At 34.0% G+C, this 21,669-nt stretch overlaps 1 protein-coding gene across 6 annotated transcripts in view; it reads left to right on the top strand.

Annotated features, from left to right (window-relative positions):
* The window catches only part of LOC150096746 (uncharacterized), a 128,780-nt gene that overhangs the window by 65,116 nt on the left and 41,995 nt on the right, over positions 1-21,669 (top strand). The window contains exon 3 of one of the 6 annotated variants that reach the window (XM_090408253.1): positions 5,819-5,921. The exons of 2 other annotated variants lie outside the window; for them this stretch is intronic. Coding sequence is in view for 1 of the 4 variants with exons in the window: in XM_090408248.1 (XP_090264374.1) it covers positions 20,689-20,712 (24 nt within the window). In the remaining 3 variants the exon portion in view is untranslated. Of the gene's footprint in view, positions 1-4,325; positions 4,437-5,818; positions 5,922-20,574; positions 20,717-21,669 lie in introns of those variants that run through there. 3 more of the 6 variants (XM_090408254.1, XM_090408248.1, XM_090408251.1) reach the window with 3 other exon arrangements.

Genomic DNA, 21,669 nt, shown 5'->3' with positions numbered 1-21,669 from the left:
CTATCCTATAAAATCCTTTAAGCAACTTAAATGTTTCTATCATATCCCCTCTTTTTCTCATATCAACCGACTTCTGCAACTAACACACCTTCAATCTATCTTGATGGGGAACATTCCACAGTCCACTAACCATCTTCGTCACTCGCCTCTGAATCTTCTCCACTGCTTCCTCATCCTCAGGAGACCAGACTTGAGCACAGTAATCTAGAGGTGGACGTATCAAGTTCTCATAAAGAGGAATAACAACTTCTTTATCTCTTAATGTTAGTAGTACTAATATTATTATTAGTAGTAATTTTTACGATTTTCAAAGTACTTTGCCACAATGCTATTTCATTTTATATAAGAAAAATGAAATAGCATTGTGTAAAAAGGATGGAGGTAAAAGGAAAAAAAAGAAGAATGGAGTGGAGAAATGGGAATTATTTAAAATATTTTATTATATTTAATGATAAAAAAAATGTACTCGGACAGGAAAAGTTATCGTGACCTATGCTAGCACAATGCCAAGAAACAAGCAGCAACTATTGGTTTTCTAGGCAAGAAGAGAGTAGAAAAAAAAAAAAAAAGAAGGAAAGATAGTGTCACTGCTTAAAGAGGAAACACCAAAACAGATAGCTGTTTACCGAACAACTTGCATTTCTGGAATAGCATTTTGATCAAGTTCAGAGAAGAAAAAAATCCTTGTGCAGGTAGCATGGATTTGAAAAAGGAAGATTTTGTTTTAGCAATTCCTGTTTCCAGATAATGTGATAACAAGTCATAAAGTATATTACTTTATCTTGCCCAATATTTGTTATATATATAATTTTTTTCAAAGCCGTCTTCTTAATTTACGATTTAAATTAAGACGAACGCAGATGGATAAGAGATTAATAGTTCGAACAGGAGACGAGGTGATAACAAAGTTTGTTCAGGACAGGATTATCGGAAAGGAGAAGGCTCAGAGTCACTCCTCTGTAATTCATCTCTCATAAAAAAAACCTCGCACATGCAAAAGATGAGCTAAATATGGAATAAAAAAAGAAAAGAAGCTCACTGCAATTGAGAATCAGCGATTATTTTTTATAATTAGTAGTATTGTATTACTCTTACTGCTGTGGTATTGAGACTTTCAGATGGAAATTTATATTCTCAAAAACTAAAATAATAATGTCAACCAAGTGACCACTTCTAAATGGTAATCGACCTTCTGTGGATATTTCGGAAAGTCTTTATCGAATGATATAAGACCTTCTAAGCTGCCTACTAGAAGCCTTAAGAGGCTTGAAAGAACAATGCTTTGATGGCCACCACTTCTGCTACTAATATATTGCAGGGGTTTTGTGCTTTGTCTGTACTTGACTTTTTTTTTTTTACATATATCAAAGGTTTTTATGAGATCACAGACTTTTTTTTTTTAGATGACTCAAATAAACTAGAAATAAATTGCAATAATAGATTAAATGTTGAGACTTGTATCGAAAGGCATTTTACTTTGGTTCATGTGCACATGCCCATAGATGGCGCACCACCTAGATAGGACTTCAGTTTCACTTTGTATTGTATTTGTGTGTGTGTTGTTACAAAAAGTTTTTGTAATCCCCGAAGATGTCTCTGTGACGGAGACGAAATATTGGAAGTATTAAAATTAGTTTTAATCCTTTCTCAGTGCTGTTAATATTCCATTAAACCTCTAACATGAATTCTTCACAGCACTTAAGCCTCAACACACGTATTTTACTTTGGTCTTGTTCTTTACGTTTCTATTTTGGTTTAGTTATGTTACCAAAATTGCTAAGACGCTCTTTAACAACTTAAGAAATAACTATATACCAAATTTGGTCGAAGTAGGTGAGAATGCGACATGTAGAAGTGTCTACATGAAATCTGATCTGCACTTTTACAGTTCATCTCTTCATTTTTGGCTGATTGAACCGAATTTTTCAGAGGACTATAAACGAAGATCGATATAGCATATTCTAAATTTGGTAAATTAATTGAACACAATCACTATAGATGTGTGCGGAGGACGACGAGGAGCAAAACGAATCTTTAAAAAAAATTTACTATCTTAAAAATAGTTATAATTATTTTTTTTTCAGCTAATTAGATAACTTTTAATTTTGGCATGCTGTTTCCTGTTGTCACCCTTAGAAAAAAAGTGGCATAATATATAATATTTACTTTTGAAACCAGAGTAGAATAGATCGAATTTTAGCCCGTAAAAATTCGACCTGAATTACTGAATACTCGTACTAAAAGTATTCGCTTTTCATACCGAATTTAGTAAAACTCGAGAAGCAATACAACCAGCAGAATTATTCGTGGAAGAAGCACTCCCTCTCAACCCTGATTCATTTAGTTCTATTAGGCTTGGATTTTTAAGAAGATGGAAACTCTCACCAACGTAAGAAGCAACTAGCTTGTAATGTTGGCTGAAATCCGTTGAACAATGTGACGTGTAATGATGTCTGTTGAGAAGAAGAAATTTGTGGTGGTAATATGATGGGATCACTAGTGATCATTTTTAGTTCTCTGGTCGTTTTGTTTAACATTTCAAAGATGGTAGGCCGTGTCCTGTCGAATAGAAGTAGTGGATCGATAATATTCAAATTAGAATGAAAGCTACAGCCACATTTTTGCTGAAATGTTTCGTGTAGTAAGCATAGTCAGTCACTTGCTACAGTACTTGGCTTGGACTGCCGTGACTTAATAGAGGACCTACCGAATAGATACAATAGAGGGTTTGCGATGGTAGTGGAAGAACATGAACTCATCATCTGATGATACAGCTAATTGAAGAAAAAAAAAAAAAAACAGTTATTTGCGGATGATAAAGTTGGAAAGAATTATGAACGACTCTGATGTCGTATCCCTTCTGGAAAGCTAGCGTTGCTAACCTTTCTTCCCAAAATCGGATACCCATTTGACGTTGTCAAGTTTCCAGTTATTACTTGATCGAAGGTAAAATGGAAATAATGCGCAGTGGAAAAAAAAATGTGAAGCAGTAGGGGCGAGGAAAGCGAGGATGTGCATGGTTAAGGAACAATTTGAGATAAGGAAGGGATTGTGCATTTGTCTCTGGATTATTGTGCACAGTGCATTTATCACCGGTTCGATTCCCGTCTACGACATGAGGAGCTTAAGAATCTTTCTCAGCCATAGCCAAGTTAGCCGGTATTGGGTGTGGACAGCAGGGTTCCCCCCTACCCCAGGTTATCTCGGAGTTTTCATCCCACAAGCAGGCAAACCGACCCCGTGAACACACGCTGCTACAGTCAAAAATACATCCTCCCCCCAGCGGCAGGCCGGTTGGGGGTTGTGCTAACAAAAAGTCGCATCAAAATGTAACACGCGGACCCTGCATTGGAAGCGGGATAAACGCGTAGAGGAAGAAGAAGATTTCGAATGAGGGAGAGGCGAGTATTTTGATATTTGGGTCGGGAGATATGAAATGCTAGTTATGATGATAGCTTGGATGTGGAGGGGATTGTGAATAACGTGTTTTGGAAATGAAGAGAGAAAGAGATTATTGCCATATAAGGTAGTAAGATGACCTACCGAATAGACACAATAGAGAGTTTGCGATGATAACAGGTAGTGGAAGAACATGAAGCCATCTCTGGAAGTCGTGTAGACGTTGTGAATAAGGAGTAGGTTTTTATTTCATGAAGAATGGAAATAACGGATCGCTGCCCATGGAGAAGAGGGGTTTCATTATTTTTGAGTGAGTTCAAGGCTAAGTATGGAAGCATTGTGATATTTTGAGTGGACTTCGGCTTCATAATGATACTAAGATTATTAAATGCACATATAGCTTTCTACACTCCATACATAATTTATCTTTCTTGTGGATTAATTTTAAACCTCAATAAAAACGTATGATTTTGAAATGTTATGGTTGCTATTTTGCTTTCAAATGAATCCAATTAAGTTCGTCAAATTCTTAACTCGTGCTTTCCAGTTACCACTGTTTACTGGACGAATGACGTTATTAATTGTTTATGTTCAAGTAAATATGGTTTTGTCAATGCCTTGATTAATGTTATAAATTGCACGCCTCATCTACCCGTGATCATCTGTTTTATTTATTTTCACACTAGAGAGATTTATTATCGTAGAAAACACTCAAACGAACACGAACGTCATAATGTCATATAGTACTTTCAAGTGAAGCAGGATATGGTAATTTTCAAAACAAAGTAAACACTCTTGCAATAAGAAAAAAATACTGATAAGATGTAATAAATTAAAGTTATCAGTGGTATGTTGCGAGTTTTCTTATTACGCTCAACGCCCCCTATAGTGATGACAAGTGTCTTGGCCGCTACGTTACTGACAAAAGTACTTAAACGAAGAATGATCAGATTCTTGTTGTGGAGTAATTTGGAAATAGTTTAGGCATGACAAAAATGTTTGAAATGATATGCTGATGATCGGAGAAAAGAAATAATGTAAGTTGTAATCGATAACCATGCCTGAATTCAGATATTGCGTGTAATAACTGCAGAAGCAATTTTTATATAACAACCGTTGTCTTTATTATATTTGTATGTGTATTTTCCCCTTTATTTATTTATTCATTCTCTATATTTACATTTATTATAATAAATATATCATTATAAAAGAAAAAACGTTAACAATTTTAGATATTATATAACACACGCACAGATACAGCTGAATGACTGGCTGTAGTATATAAGTATATATCCACAATGCATTAGCTAGAAGCACTGTCTATTATTTTTGAAAATAAATAGGTCACCCAAGGTATCACAGTGCTTTCCAAACCAAGTAATTCTGAGCATGTAGGAAATAGAAGAAACTATCTGTCATTCTGCCCGCCTTTATCATTCGGATAATATTCTTCTTTGAAAAGTAACAAGGTATTATCATAAGGACGTTATACTATGAACTCAGTTCAAGACGTATTGGAAATGAATAATAATAAAATTATGATTATGTTAGTTCTTAGCAAATTGGGAATTAGTACAAAGACTGGAAAATCGCTGGAGGACACTCCACATCACACAACCAGCCGTCTATACTGTTTAATTTTCTGCCTACACATTATATCGTCTATTATATAGCATTTCTGATGTGTATAACGTTATTCTATAACATATAATATTGTGTGACATTTTAGTAACTGTATAATAATGCATGAAAGCATACTTGTTTTTTTATAATAAATGCCTCATGATTTAATAGACAGTGTAATGTGGAAATACGAATCATCATAGTTGAAATTATTGCTATTACTGTAGTCTACATTCATTTATCAATATTTTCTTAAGATTTCTCCTTTTGGTGTGTCTGATGTCGATACTTCATATTTATGCTATAGTTGATTTGATCGGTAACGTGCAGTCCTGTTCATTTCCACTAACGAAGTTTCTCCTGTATTCAAAAACTAAGTAAATAAATCTGCAAAATATAGTATCAGTGTCAAAATAGCCATTAGAGATTATTTTAAAACCTTCTTTAAAAAAAATAAATAAAAATAAAAATTTTTTTTTCGCAATAGTGAAATCTGTTTAATCAGTAGCGTAACTAAATACATTCATTAGAGGAAAAAATATTATCTATTACAATTATTATATTTTAGACATATTAATATTAATGATTTAAGACATTAATTCGAAATTATTCCAGCGAAAGTATTTTAATGAAGTGTATTTTTTTTTTAAACTGAAGAACGAATGAAAATACAAAATTAATTTTGACTGCTGACAAAAATTGTTTATTTTTGAATCCCATTGTGTGATTAATACAGTTTTACGATACCAAGTAGGATTTCAGTAACTGTAATAAAAGCACTTATGAATAATTTCAGAACCCCTGAGGAGCGACATAAAATTTACAAACCAAGCAATGAAGACTTGACGCATGAAATTCATGTACGAGAACCGGCATTCATCTTTGTTGGCACAATAATAGTAAGGAGTCAAAAAATAGAAATAAATTAAACAAGTTAATGACCTGCTTTTTTATAACGGTGAAAGCGCTGCTCTTGCAGTTTATTTATTTATTTATTTTTTATTTAATTGCTGAAGAAATAAATACGTCCTAGATAGCACTGCAATACCATTTATTTGTGTATTCACGCTTACGTACGTTCATGTGTAAATTTTATTTTATTTTATTTATTATTATTTTTTTTTAGAATTAATATGAAAGTACTAATTGCGGGTGACGACCGACGTTAACCTCAGTGCCTCATTAAGACATTCTTACAGTACATACAACATAACCAGTGCTCCACTAATGAGTAAGATGACGTGTCTGTAAAATATACGAAACTATTGTTGCCGTTGGGTCTAAAAGCTGGTTTTCTTTCAAGGTCTTGAAGAGCATCAAAAGTGATTCCTTATTTGAGATTCTTAATAAGAGCTTGACATCCGTAATAGAAAGTGTGGAATTGTATAGGGGTTGAATATATGGAATAGAAATAGATCATTATGCTTTTGTATTCGGGATTGATTCATGTAATATTTTATATAAATTCTAAAAAAAAAAGTTTTAACTTGGGAATGTAAGACTTCTGTACTGATTGATTGAAGTAAGTATAAGTGCTTCAGTTTAGAGGGAACTTTGAATGTTGAAGAGTAATTAAAAGAAAACTGGTCAAAAGGCGTGTAATAGTTAATTAACTTGCCGCTAACACCAGACGCATCAGTGCAGTCGAAACAAGTCTAAGAATGCAGTGCGGTCATCAAGTAAGCAAAATGGATTGAAGGTCTCCTGCCAAGAAGACGGATGGTTTTGATCAAATATCATTATTCAAATATATCCAATGGCCTCAGATTTTTCTAATTATGATAAACTGATGACTCATATCAACGTGCAATGACTCAGTAAGAAGACTGTGAGAAATGTCAAAAACGAACATTCATTTCTCTATGTAGAAATTTTGTTGATCCCTACCCATTATTTTGAAAAGCATAGTATAATCTCTCATTGAAATTAAGGAGGAAATGATATTCAAAATAATATTATGAAGTATTAATTTGCATATAAGTTCGATAGCACTAGTGATAGGCAAGAAGGCGTTTTCTTCAGACAAATTAAAATGACTCAGCGTTGTAAATTGGGTTTATTTTTTTTTTTTTTCTGATTGTTCGAAAAGCTTAGCGGCCTTTAGGGATAAGTAAAGAAAAATAGTTATTATTTTTTTTTTTATTGCTGTAGAATTTCTTTTTGGAAAGCATATCCCTTTATTCTAAAATTATTATTTTATTCTGAAGTTTAAACATGGTGTCATTGCAAAAACATCGGTTTTTGTAATGGAAGGAATGCGAAAACGGAAGGTCAAATGCAATTTTGAAATGGCGCTTGGTCAAAATTATTTTCAATTAATATTTTGATTATAATTGTTACTGTTATTCTCTTGGGTTTCAGAGAATTTACATTCATAGCAATTAAAATATTAATGTTATGCTAGTAGCCTCTTCTAAATTGTCCACATTTTCAGTACGTCGCTCTTTGAGATTTGTAGCAAAGATATCAATTATGTATTTATGTAATTTCATTAGAGGAAATTACCCTACAATAAGTTTTAAACAATCGCCGAATTGAAGTCTTTGGCTCTTCATATAATTAATAATTTATCAGGACACCTTCTTGGAAATTCTTATAGTAGGGTATGTAAGTTCTATTCGCTACAAAGTTGGTATTACTTAGGTTTACCTACTCACTGATGAGACCTCAATAAAGGTTGAAACTTGTCTGGGTAGTGACCTTCTCTCATAATGTAGAACAGTAATACAGCTCCTAAGAGTTGGGTTTCACATTATGGGTAAATACTAAGAACACTGATTGGAGCTTGCTCCACCCTTGCTATGAGTTGCCTCAGTGTTGCACTACCAAATGGACTATGTGTTGCACTATCCAGGTATTTGCTTACGCTTGGACTCGCCGAACTTTATATAGTTTCTATATTCGGCATGAAACTCTTTGAGTTTCTTATTCGGCTATGAAACAATATGGGATGTAATATCCCTTAACTTAAATAATGTATTTATGTATGTTTTATAAAAATGTCGAGGAATGACTAATCGAAATCGGTTGAGACCTTTAGAGTGAGACCTTTAGAGAAGTCCACATAAAATAAAAAGCAGCCACAATTTTCCTTCCCCCAGTTTGCGTTAACTGGGCTGAAATTTTTAGTGGATCTAAAGCTGTGTAATTATCCGATTAAGCTGCTTTGATACCCTAAGCCAGCGATTTTTAACCGGTGGGCTGCGGCCCCCTAGGGGGCCGCAGAAAATTTATAGAACGTTTCTAGTTTTTAAAATTTTGAAATCCCTTAAAATAATTATTTTTTGCTCCTTATTTTACTTTGTTTCAAACTTTTATCGTTTTGTATTAATAATCTGAATTATGCAGTTTAATGCAGTAGTTTCTTTTGTGGTAGCGCTACAAGTCGACTTTTCGCCCCTGGCAACACTGCAAGTCGTGACATCTGCTTACTGAACGTGTGATAGAAGTGATTCTCGGAAGTTTTAAACAATACTACTACGAATGCATAGAACTGAACGTTGTTAAGTGCTACTTGAGTGCAATTACTTTTCGAAACATTCAGTGCTGTAATACTGATTTGTTATTTCTTAAAATTTACCTCTTATAAAATGAGCAAACAAAGAACATTATTTATTTTCCTAAATATAAATCTAGTAAAGTTTTTACAGTGATATTTAAGTAAAGTTGGTTTCTGTTTTCTGATTTTTTTTTTTTTGTCATTATAATCAGAAAGTAAAACCACTATTTTAAAAAAGCTTAACTATTATTATTATTATGTTACTACAAACTAGGCGGTCACGAAAATATTTTAGGATACTTAGGGGGTCGCGACTACTAAAAGGTTAAGAACCACTACCCTACGCAATAGTATTCCATATTCATATTTGGCCGAAATTCGATCTATTGTAGGGTAGCTTCCCATGCTACCTACGTCTGCATGGGAAGCTACCCTACAATCCCCCCCCCCTCTCTCTCACACACACACACACACAGAATTTCATCTATACACCACCCATAGGACAAATTCTCGGGGCCTTAAAGCAACGTTAAAAAAAAAAAAAAAAAAGGCTTTATTCCAAATTTGGTTGTGATCACAATGTGACCTGTACAACTTGCAGAGAAGGAGATCAGAAAATTTGAAAAAAAATAATAATATGAAATTGCTATAATTCTTGGAGTAATTGGAATTCATGTTTCACATTTGGCATAGCTGCGTTCTGCTGAACGCATTTTTATGGAACAAAAGTGCCAGATCAAAATATCAAAGATCGAATTTGATGCTTGTAAATAAAAGTGGCGACTCACGTTCTTAGCTTAAATATTACCCTTAATGGTTGATAAATTATTGCGCCCCTGACTTTGTTACGCCGCTTGTGATTTTCCCGCTCACCGCCTAGTTACGGCACTGTTTATAGACGATTAGTTAGCAGAATAGCAACGGATAAAAATCGGGATTTAATAACCGGTTCATTCAACTCTAAACTTTCAAAAAATTCAGAATAAATTCAGCAAAATATCTTAAGTTCAAAAGGATATGTTCATTGTGCGTTTACATGAGATTAATTGTATGTTTGATTAGTTTAGAATTTGTTTTTTCAAGAAGATATCTCTCCTCCTCTTCCCCACACGACATACCTGACATGACAACTTGAATTAGAATTCTAAAAGTAATCTTTACAGGAAAACAGCAGCGAGATGGCAGTCGTGTTTGTTAATGACAAAACACAAACCACAGCCAGTATCAAAGCTGGGGGAATACGTGAGTGTTCGCTCGTCTATAGAAACTGCAAGACGATTTCTCAGAACAGAGCTCGCGTGCACCAAAACTCACAAAGTATCCCCCCCCCCCCCTTCTCGCTATTTCCCGGTGTTAACTGAGCAGCGTGTGCTCGTGACCGGTGATCATGTCAACTAGGATAACGAACTATGTAATATTAACGTTTCAAAAGAGCAAGAATAACTGCTCTACATCGGAACTGTCAATAGGTAAAAAAATGAATTGTGGAACCCTGCTGCGATGAAGCCTAATTGACGGCTTGCCTCTGGTTAATACAAATCACTTTAGTAAAGGAATTGTGTATAAGATAGGTAATTAAAAAAATTAATCACGTTGAAAATAGCACAATATGATATTTTACAATTCGCTCTGAAAATTAGGAGTATATATGACAGATAGCCATATCTGTCATATATGCATATATTAGCGAAATGCTTACACAAAAATTGCGTAAGCATTTCTCTAATAGAGTGGGTGCGTAAAAAGACCACGACAAATACTCAGAGACACTAGTGTATAACAGGAAAAATCATGTTGAAATAAGGACCGGAGGAGCCCACTGAAGCATACTGATATGTATATTCTTTGTCCGCACATGGTCTGCTGTATGCTGTCGATCGCGCATGGAAAAGAGTTTACAAACTTACTGTAGGATGTCCTATATTTAATCTCTCCGTTCATGGCTTTGGTAAAACGAATAAATAAAAATTAAAAAATAAAATAAAATAAATAATATAAGCGCATCATCCAAAATCCACTATAACTATTATCAGCCATCGGAAATATGAAAGTGCCGCGACCACTTTTTACAGGAAGATCCGGAAGATTTATAACACCAAGGAACCAAAGGATGTCGGAGGGGTGATACGAAAATATCGGAAGTGTGATGTGGAAGCGATCAGTCAGGAGTGCTCAGGTTAATACCAGACGACTACGTAAAGAGCTTCACAATCACTGTTTCTGCAGAATAGCTTTGGCGTGATTGGCACCCACTCACGCCAAATGCGAAATTTGAACACAGGTCTTTCCAACCAAAGTGATACGCAGCACTATGGATAAAGCAAATAACAAATTTACAGCTAGTCTCGTGTCTCTTTTTCATGACAATTCACTGTGCAATACTGTAGGTGCCATTGCGATATGATTTGAGAAAAATGATAGAGAACTTAACTGATTTGTGGAACAACGATCTCTACGCAGTAGAATACTTTATGGACGAACTAGCACGTCATTTGGGAAGTAAAGACCAGTGCGTGTAACTGTGGTAGGTGGACTGGTGGCCACCTGAGAGGAACAATGGTACAAAACCAAGTCATAAAACATATGTAGTATGCTTGAAAGAGTGGAAGGTGTGATCAAAAGCAAAGGCAGATCCACACCTAATAAGATGAGTCCATGTCCATGAAATAAGTGCTATCTCCGTCAATACTTATTTCGACATAGTTGATATCGGTTTGTATAACTATAGGTTGGTTTGATATTTGGACATCATAACATGCTGGAAATATGCTTCTGTTTTCTATATTACAAATATTCGTGTTCTTAATCATCTTAGTATTCCTCCAGTCAGGTTCACTGTATCCTATCATTTAAAGGGTTTTCCGTTTCCCCCATCTTAATCCTATGATCCCCACCCTCTAGAGTCAAAGAACCTCCATGGGTGGCAACTCTAAAGTAAATCTAACTCGATCTGTACCTGCCATATCGTGTCTTAAACTCGGAATGAGTTCGAATCCCATCTCGGACTAGGAAAACCTTGGTCTCATACCGTGGTGGTAGCGGCAGGGTTATTTCAACCCAACTCGTGCCTTAAACACGTCTCCTGTCTTGCGTCACTCGACAAATTATTCTATTCACACTACTCTCCATTAAAAAAAAAAAGTCTAGTCTCCTTCAGTCCTTTAAAGATATTCCATGTATCAATCTGGTAAGCTTCTCGCTCAACAATTAGCTTTATTTTCGTGACCATGGACTTTTTATTTATTTACTTATTTCGTATGATGATGCAACGGCCGTGAGCCCCTTTTACGGGGAGGTACCGCACCATCTCAATCCCCCCCCCCCCATTTTATACGGCTTGGGATCGGCATAGCTGACGAATCAGGCTTATGACTGGGAGGGACCGTTTCTTAAGTATTCCTGATTGTAATCCGTGTGTGTTTGCCTGTTCTGGGGGACGAAAAATCCCTCTACTTCGGTATAACTCATCTTTGGTCGAAAGTTTTAAAGAGGTTTAAAATCTTAGTGACTATGCACTAAGATTTTAAAAGGAAAATTTAGGAAAGAATTCATCCTCATTCGAAGCAAATTCACAAATACTTTTAAAATGAGTTCAGTATACACTAAAAGGACTGTTTTTCAAGTCACCCGAGTGTTTGCCCACACTTTCTCTAGACATGGCTTTAGGCTATTTTTGTTTTTCCATCCTTTGGCATGAAGATGGATGAAATTTTCTTGTGGATTTTTTCTTTTAAAATATTAATAATGGAAGTAATGGTGTCATCACTGGCATCCTAAAACAATAAGTGTATGTTTCCTTGTGACTAGAAGTGTTAATCGTGAGTTTAATACCTTTTGATATTCACTATTTTGTTTGGCGGAATATCGAAAGTTAAAGAATCGTCATCCATGTAGCCAGTCTGACCAAACTCAGCATGATTTCTTCCTATCAGCAGTTAGTGAAAACTGGTTTAAGTAACAGTGATGCCTTGTTTCGCTCTCTCCAAGGATGAGTCATATAACTAGATAACAACTGTTATCCTTACAGCAAACATGGTATATTGATCCATCATAAGACTCACCGGTATTTTATATAGCATTTTTCCAGTCCATCTTATAATCCAGAAAAAACAGTTTGTCTTTTCTGGATATCATCTCATCCCCTACGATTACTGTGTGTATGTACAATGTTCTCAACTATTACAGCTCTTCTTTGCACTTTTCCTTACTTTTGCATATTTTTCCTAAAATTCATCACCCTATTCATTATTACCCTAATATATATATGCATCCTTATATGTAATACCTATAATATGTATTACATCATGACTCTAGTACCGAATTTAATGACTTGAAAAAGTGAAACTAATACATTCTAATGCGTATTTTCATATTTTTAATAGGTGGGGGCTATTCAAATAGCTTTGGCTTGTGGTCCCCCAAAATCTTAAAAGGAGCAGTACACATGAAGTTCCTTGTTAGAGAAGGATGACTGTGCTCAGAAAGCGACATAATGGTGTCAGATTCCCCTTCCGCATACTAACATCTAAAATGAAAATTAATCTTACGGTGTTAAGCATTTCCAGAAATTACGACCAGGCAGCTAAGGTTATGAGGCCAGCGAATTGTCTGTTAATTGCATATTTTCTTCTGGCCGGTCTGCCTGTTTCGTGGGATTAAGAACCCGAATTTCCGGGAGGGAAAACCCTTATACCGCTATATGAGACCAGCTAACTCACCTTGAAAAGTCGTAATAAAGGTTCGCCTCCTAGATCGGATTCGAACCCAGGTCTTTCCAACTAAAGAGTATCATTGATACTGAGGTTGTTTCACTTTAGTAAAGTATGTACTAAGAGAAACGTTATTTCTCTCCGAGCGTTGACTCAGTCTTGGGTGAAGCTTGAAGAAGGTCATCATCTGTATGTTTTCCACTAAATGTGTCATTCTTCCATTCAAAGAAACACAAAGACGAAAATTTATTATAATTTACCAACTCTCTCTCTCTCTCTCTCTCTATCAACCTCTCTTCACCTCGTTTCTGAAAGCGAAAGAAGGCAGAATCGAAAGTAGCCTTACGTAGAATTGCTGTTGAGAGAGATATTCTGTTGAACTCCATTTTTACATTACATAATGCACGCATTTACAACAACAAAAAATTAATTTTTGTTTCGATACTACTTTGAATATGCAAATGAGCTTAATAAAAGTACGGGCAGTACATAAAGAAAAGTGTTTAAATATAATGGCTGTTACAAAATAACATTAAGTCATTGGCTTTCACGTATTACCATAAAAAAGTTAATTCCTCGTAATGATATTAACAAATTAATTAAATTTGTCACTCCTATTAAAAATACTGGTTCTAGATCGTTTAGTGATGAAGATATGGACTTCGTGATCGTATATCACATTCTAATATATACTACATGTTGTCAGTCGGATTGAGATCTCTTCCAAGGGACATTATTAATTTCATCATCGCATTTCTTAGGCAAGAGACAGATTAAGCCCATTGGATAGGTGCATTATCATCTTGAAGTAAATCATGCAAGTGGTAGAATGAATTTCATGGCCAGTGTGAGACCACCCTGTCTATTGGAAGCTTGAATAACAGGTTATTTAAGTTCTTTGAAAGAGAATTTGGCACTCTCTTATCAACTATTTCTTCCAGAAATCCTTTTATCGAGGATTTTTGCCATAATTCTTTTATATCTTCCATAAATGAAGACCATATCTATTGGTATTCTAGGATGTAAATGATCTTCGTGACCTATTGAAGTATTACCATCAATTTCTTACTCGAGAACAAGTTTCCTAACTGTGTTAAGTTCAACACAGGGGAAGGGAGAAATTCGTTTTTTAATTGTTCTTTCTTGTGACATGCTGAGTAAGCCTTTTTGAGGATGCGTGAAATTCTTGAAAAGCTCATGTACAACAGAAAAAACGGTTTCAACAAACAGTCTATATAAAATCTAATCATCCTATAATGTCCTTCTTCAATGCTATTTAAAACAGGCATACTCAGATAGAAAAACCTTCCACAAAGAACAGTAGTCCAACAAAACTTCTGCACCCCCTTTTGAAAACTTCTGATCTCAACACGAACATTAATGATGTATACGACCATTACATTTCACCTAAGTTTCATTTGTTCTTCCTGATGGAACCTCGACTACACTTTTTTTCGCCACCACATATATTTCCCATGTAATCTGCCAAATCATTCGCTTACGATTCCTTCCAAAAGTAATACTTATGCATTGGTGCACTACAGTTTCACGTGTGTCTCTTTCAGTCTTCTCTTATTGATGATTTCCCTGCTCTACGGAATGTAGCGTCCTTTGACTGTAAGACATTAGGTTCGAATCCCAGAGACGAAAATCTAGTCTTGTAGAGGTGTCACCGTTTTTCTTTCTAAAGACTCGCATTTTTATCCATGAAAAACAGACAAACTGCTTAGAGAACACTCGCAATCGAGAGACTTAATACACGTGAATTAACGGTTTGAACATTAAACGTCAAAAGTTTGACATTTACTCTTGAAATCTATTCCCCATCTTGTGACACGATTATACACTCTTCTGTCCTGCTACTATCTATACTGTCTCTTTGTTGGATGTTGGTGGTCAATATACAGCACTTTTCTAAAATAAATAAATAAATAAAATAAAAATTGCTGTGAAGCACCGTCCTGTTGTTGTTGTCACTTCGTTCCTCTCAAAAATAATGAAGAATTATCAACAGCTACCGTCAATACAAGACAGTTCATCAGCAAATCCACGACCTCTACATTATAGATTTTTGTTAGTCAATCCACCTGGCTGGCACCTGTTGCATCCACCTCTTGGACATGTGCCATGGAAAAATTCAGAGAAACTCAAGCAGTGTTTATTTATTTATTTTTTTATATTTCCAATGTATTTAATCAGGTTAGTCTAAAGCCATCTACTATAACATATACCATATATGTTATAGTAAATGGCATTAAACTTTCCACCAATGCAGGAGTGTCCAGAGCTTTGTTTTTTCACCTATTCTCTTTACCAATCCCACAAAACAGGCAGAACATGCATTTAACGCATACCTTAGTTTCATAGTTTCTAGTTGCTTAAGCTGTAATTTCAAACGACAGAAAAAACAATTCTTCTTTCAATGACATTTTTGACTGACCTCAAATCCTATCCTTTGATGGTAGTACACTATTCTTCATTTGACTAATTAACCTTGCAATTCATTTTAAGATCATTCAAAAACCTGCACCCTAATGTCTGATTTCTAGGTTGAGGTGTGAACAATGTAGCCAATAGATTGCCCAATCTTCAGTACAATCAAATAAATTCACATCCTCGTGCATTTCATAATGTCTAGTTCTTCAAACTTCCCTTCTCCGGTTGGATTTATCTTCTATTTATCCTGGTGTAAAAACTGCGCATCTATAACTTTATCTTTTGTAGACTTTGCTCGACTGCAATACAACTACTCACTTTGTACAAATCCCTAATCTGTCCCACATTTGGATCAGCGCACTAAAAATCTTCCTAAAAATTCATAACCTATCTATTTAATGAACTTTTCACTCTGTCACACAGATGGCCTTTTTTATGCCATATTTATAGATATTTCCACTTCTTTTTTTTTTCTCCCATTCATCCTGGTATTTATAATTATTTGTTCCATTTTTATCTAAATCTAAAACGCACAAGTGACAACAACGCAAATTCATATACAGTTCGACTTCAGAATCCACCAGACCAACACTTTTCTTCCTCTTCTTTCGCTCTTTGGAATAGACTTTTCAAGATTTTAACCATAAGACACTGTGTTCAAGATTGAATGGCATTCTTCAGTGGGTTTATCTTTTTGTTCCAAAGTTTCACTCCACGTGCCATTCTATAGGTTCTGCAGCCTTTATCGTGTGGAATTTATTCTTCACAGCAGCTTCAGTTTAAAATAAAAATAAATAAATAAATAAATAATGGCCTTACGACCATAACTTCCTATGTCCTGATTTAAAAAAAAAAAAAAAAAAAAAAAAAAAAAAATTAAAATAATGCAAGAAAAAGAGTAGCTATTCCTAACCAACACCAGTTTGTTGGTTGAAGATCAGAGATGTTCTTTTGGCTCAAAAAAGATTACGAATTTTTGCATTTTTTTTTAATATAATCGAATTTTATTCCTCCTTTTGGTTGATCGAGAACAGCACCTCTAGCCTCCGATTAACACCGTGGGTTCGAATCCCAGTGTTGCATGGATTGGCAGACACTCTGTTTACTGGTCACCTTGAAACCGCCAGTTCTAACTTAGAGACTGGAAGTTTCTTAAAAAAATTCAACCTTCGATCTCTTGAGAAGGAATCTGTAAGTGACATGTTTCTTAAGGATTGACATAAAAAAACATATAGCAAATTATATAACTTAAGTGAATATTAAATCCAACATCATTTCAAAACCGAAAATAGAAACTATAAAAGTTTCGTGCGAAAATTGACCAGAGAGCTTGCGGGAATACACTCGCCGCCATACATTAATATCCACTTAATTTATATAATTTTGCATCATCCGAAAAAACGTTGAAGTTTGCATCATCAACGTTTTTTGGATCATGCCCGACCTCAATGCCTGAAAGATTTTTATGTCTCCCCCCCCCCCCTCCGCCGCCGACAATGTTGAGTGTTTTGAGTATATCAGTGATGAGGTGACGAATGCAACATCATTTTCTAATTACCCCACGTTGAGAAACACTGGTGTAAAGGGAATTTCAATAATTATTATTTACCATTGATTTACTTTTTATTTTAAATATAGAATAAAAGAATCAGTTAATTTGCAGGAAACTAACTTTTTATTGTATAAGTATTTTACTGCGATTATAGCAAATGACTGTAATAAAAAATTAGTCATTATAACAAATGACTGTTTTTTTTTTTTTTTGACATAAGACTAGTTTTAACAATTTGCTTTTCTGGTGCTTGTGACAAAAAATAATATAGTACCTTTTTTTTTTTTTTTTTTTTAATAATCAGTTTCTTTTAAACTGATACCTAAGAAAATTTCCACTGACTAGCAAAGTATCGGTCCAGGATATCTTCCCGTGTGTGTATATTATGTGTTTTTCAATATATCTAATAACTAAAATATACAGTTGTTTAATAACTAAAATATATTTAAATATATCTAATAACTATATTATAAGTTGTTTTCATTTGTGACATGTCGAATCCGTTTCTGTTTCAAAGTGATATTTTAAAAGCAAAGTTCGGCCACTGCTACTATAGATTTATATGCCAGTTGTTAATTCTAAAATAGATACAGTATATATATAAACAAACAGAATAATAAAAAAAAATGGTTTAGCCATTTTCATTTTTCAAAATTATTATGTGACTCTATTAGTTATCATACGAAACTGTAGTTTGTATATTTCAATTTGTTCAATATTTTGTCAGATATGTTTGCTATGTCACTTCCTCTTATCTCAAAATTCAATAATTTGAAAATGGTTGTAATGATGTTATAGCGAAATTGCGTGGTAGACTGACTGCGGATTTACAAAACAGTAACGAAAAAAAAAAAAAATGAAATGATCTGATGTGACATGGCATGTGTAAGCGAACGTCTCGTGTCGAAAATGAAATTTGAGAACATTAAAAATGTGCAGATTGTTTTTCTCCATATGCGATTCCAGTTATGATTAACAATAGACCAACATTTTATATATCAAAAGTGTAATGACAAATACGTTTTGTCCGCGTCTTTTCTGTTTTTGTGGAAGCGTCCTGGAACCACCCATTCTTGATAATCATCGTATATAATATTTCACATTTTTCCCAAAAGCTTTCGGGAAAGATGCTACTAACTCTGGATAATTTTATTATCCTCTACCGGTCCAGCGATATAAAATTAAAACCAATCGTCTTCCCTATAGCCACCTTTAGCCTACCGTGCACCCACCGTTGCTGTTGGTCTCATGACTGGTGCTAGTCTGTAAATTGTAGAAATCCATTTTTAAACATTTTTTTTTTTTTTTTTAAACAGTCTCAGCCCCGAAAGATTGAAGAATCTTAGTACCATCAGTGAATCAGAAGTGGCGGTCTCACACTGGAAGATTAAAATCATATGTCTCCTAAAGGCATTCATAAAACATCCATCATAGTGGATTTCGAAACGTGACATTTGAAAAGTGAACAGGCTTTCCCCCTTACCATTCAAGATGGCGATTGTTCAAGAGTAAGCAGCAAACAGTTGTAGACATTTGACGAACTCATTTAACTTTACTGATACCATAAAATGTTGAGCATTAAGCTCGGTTCTAGGCATGTTGACACTCCAAAGCAAATTCAAAGAATCGTTTCTCTTTGATAATGCTACACTGCTGGTAAAACAGGACGTTTCAAGGGCTTAATGCTATGGACAACTGACAAGTAGCGATAATTGGGATACATGCTCCTGAATTGTTAAAATCCAGAAAGTGTGTGAGAGAAAGAGAGTACCATATCTGCTTACAGCTTCTTTTACTTTTCCAAATATAAATAAAAAAATGTGAGAGGATAATTTTACATTGTGATGGAGTGATATTTCCTTTGTTATTTGGCTACTCCAATAGTAGAAATAAGCGATTAATACTCTTCAAATTTTCATACATTGCAAAACTGTTTAAAAAAAAAATTAAAAAATGGCTCAAAACCTAAAATTTCAGTAATTTATCTTGTAATGATTTTTTAATGGTGTTAATTATCACGTATGCTGGAATATTTTCAGGGATGTGATGAAGATATATATATATCTTGGTATTTTATGGCTTGAATTTTCTATTACTATGAGAAAATAATAATAATGTACCTTAAAAAAAAAAACTTTTGAGGTTAAAATAGTCTCCTTATTACATCCGTGCAATTTAAAGTTTGTATTTATTGTATACCTAATTTATTACATCGTTATTATTAAATTATTAAAATGTCTTCTAGAATCAGATTAATCGATGATCTACATATAGATATAAATCTAGGTGTGCATCGTATCCCAAGCCTCCATATTCATATCTTAAAATATTCAAAGATATGAATATGGAAGCTTGGAAAGTATATTATATATTATATGACATCTCCTCCATGGAGTCAATGGAATAATATAATTTGTCTTATGTTAGCATAGCTAATCTGAAGCAACTTTCAGATATACACATACTAATTTCAGAATTTTAACAGACATATGTGATCATTTCTGTTATTTGAAAATAAACTGTTAGAATTATCATTCATTCATTCCGCTCCCATTTCAATAATCACTATGAATTTGGTTGCTTTATTTGTTAGTATTAGTATTATTATTACTATCAGAATAAATGATACAAGTAAATGCTTTATTTTATTGTTTTGTTTGCTATCTCAAATAAGTACCCGGCTGAAACAGCCATTATTTACGTAAACTCGAATTGTTATAAGTACATCGAAAGTTCTAGTTTGAACATGAGAATAATAACTGTCTAAATTGTTATTATTATATTAATTAAAAAAATATATATATACAGTATATATTTGTCAAATTCTGCAGGCGTTGTAATGAATTTCAAAGCTATAAATTTTCTTTACGTATGTGTTAATTATTAAGATTAAGATAAACTTTTAATTGTTATGCTTAGTTTCCCATTAAAAATAATTTTCAATGTGAAGCGGAGTAAAACTCAATCCTTTACGGTGCTCAAGCTGTGAAGGCTCTGACATTGATAGTATAACAACGTAACATCTATAGTTGAGAATTTTAAACCCTAGATACCTAAGTAAATAAATTTGTATATTTTACTAATTCAGTACTGTTATAAATATGTTGTGTTCTTCATGCCATAGCTTATAAATATACCATCAAAAAGCAAGTTAGCTGAAGGCTTTCTCACTGTTGCCATGCTATGACCCCGCTCGTGCACTGAGTTAGGGGGGTAAGAAAGAGAGCAGGTCCCACTTTACTGCAGCCGTTCAGAGCGTAGCTGCGAGCTGATTGGCTGACAAGGCTCGACTCACCAAACAGCTCTTGTTGTCAGGGCCTTTAGTCCATTTTTCTCGGCACCAGCTGAGGGTGGGCTACGTGAGCCTTCAATAAACTTGTGAAGTGGAAGGAGGGAAGTTAGAGTTGCCTTAAATCTGTTGTCATAGTGCCTTATTCGTAATTGGAAATAGGCACACATTTGATATCTTGATGCTATCTTGCCATAGTATCGAAGTAGGTTAGTTATGTCTTTTATATCCTAGTGTTTCCAGTAATGAAATTATCCTGATATTATCAATATGATACTTAATTTTGAAAATTTAAATGTCCACAAATGATATAATTCTTATTAATTATTATATTTTAGAGTATCATTATGTGTATGATAATTAATTTTAACGCCATATTTTGTTTAGCTTTCTTACTATAAGTTTCACTGAAACCTTTTAAAATCTGATATAGCTAAAAAAGCGCAGTCAATCGATATTCTATATGGTATACTGAAAATTAACTGGGGAAACAAACCCCATCTTTCACATTGTTATCCAGTCATTTTAATTAATATAATAATCTGTGCATAAAGAAGTTTTGAATACCACTTTGTAATCTATATATACTTATGGCGTTTAGTTTAGGAATATGACTTTTATATTATGACAGTTTAATTTCGAGTTTCAACTTTTAGTTGAATCTTGTAACAGTGTAAAACACATTCAAGACTTTTCTAATATACTCTATCTTTAAATATTGCTATATATAATGCATATTTTCACACCGAATACATCAGTTCTTATGCTTTTATTGTAATACCTCTCAGTGATTTAATTTTATAATATGGAATTAGAGGAATTGCATCACCTCTTTAAAAAGATGAACAAATTGTTTAAATACCTTGTGAACTCTGCATTTGTGAATTATTGATTTAAGACATTTTATTTATTTTCATGTGAGCAAGTCATAGTCAGTGCTTAAATTTAATTTAAAATATTAACTTGCTTGCTTTGAAGCTGATAAAAACAAGAATTTTTGTTAAATTGTTACTTTTCAGGTATGAAAACTTTCTTACTGTATGATGTCGATATATACTTTTTCTTCCTGTTTGTTGGCTTGATAATAGTTACCATCCATTAGTAGCTCATAAATATTTTAAAGAATGATTTTGGAAATATGCTACTTTCTAGTTAGTGTGGT

This window comes from Typopeltis vanoorti, chromosome 18, assembly GCF_054136105.1.
Source record: "Typopeltis vanoorti isolate ZY-2024b chromosome 18, IOZ_Tvanoo_1.0, whole genome shotgun sequence".
In the NCBI taxonomy this organism is placed as follows: domain Eukaryota; kingdom Metazoa; phylum Arthropoda; class Arachnida; order Uropygi; family Thelyphonidae; genus Typopeltis; species Typopeltis vanoorti.
This window is presented reverse-complemented; position numbering and strand designations above follow the sequence as displayed.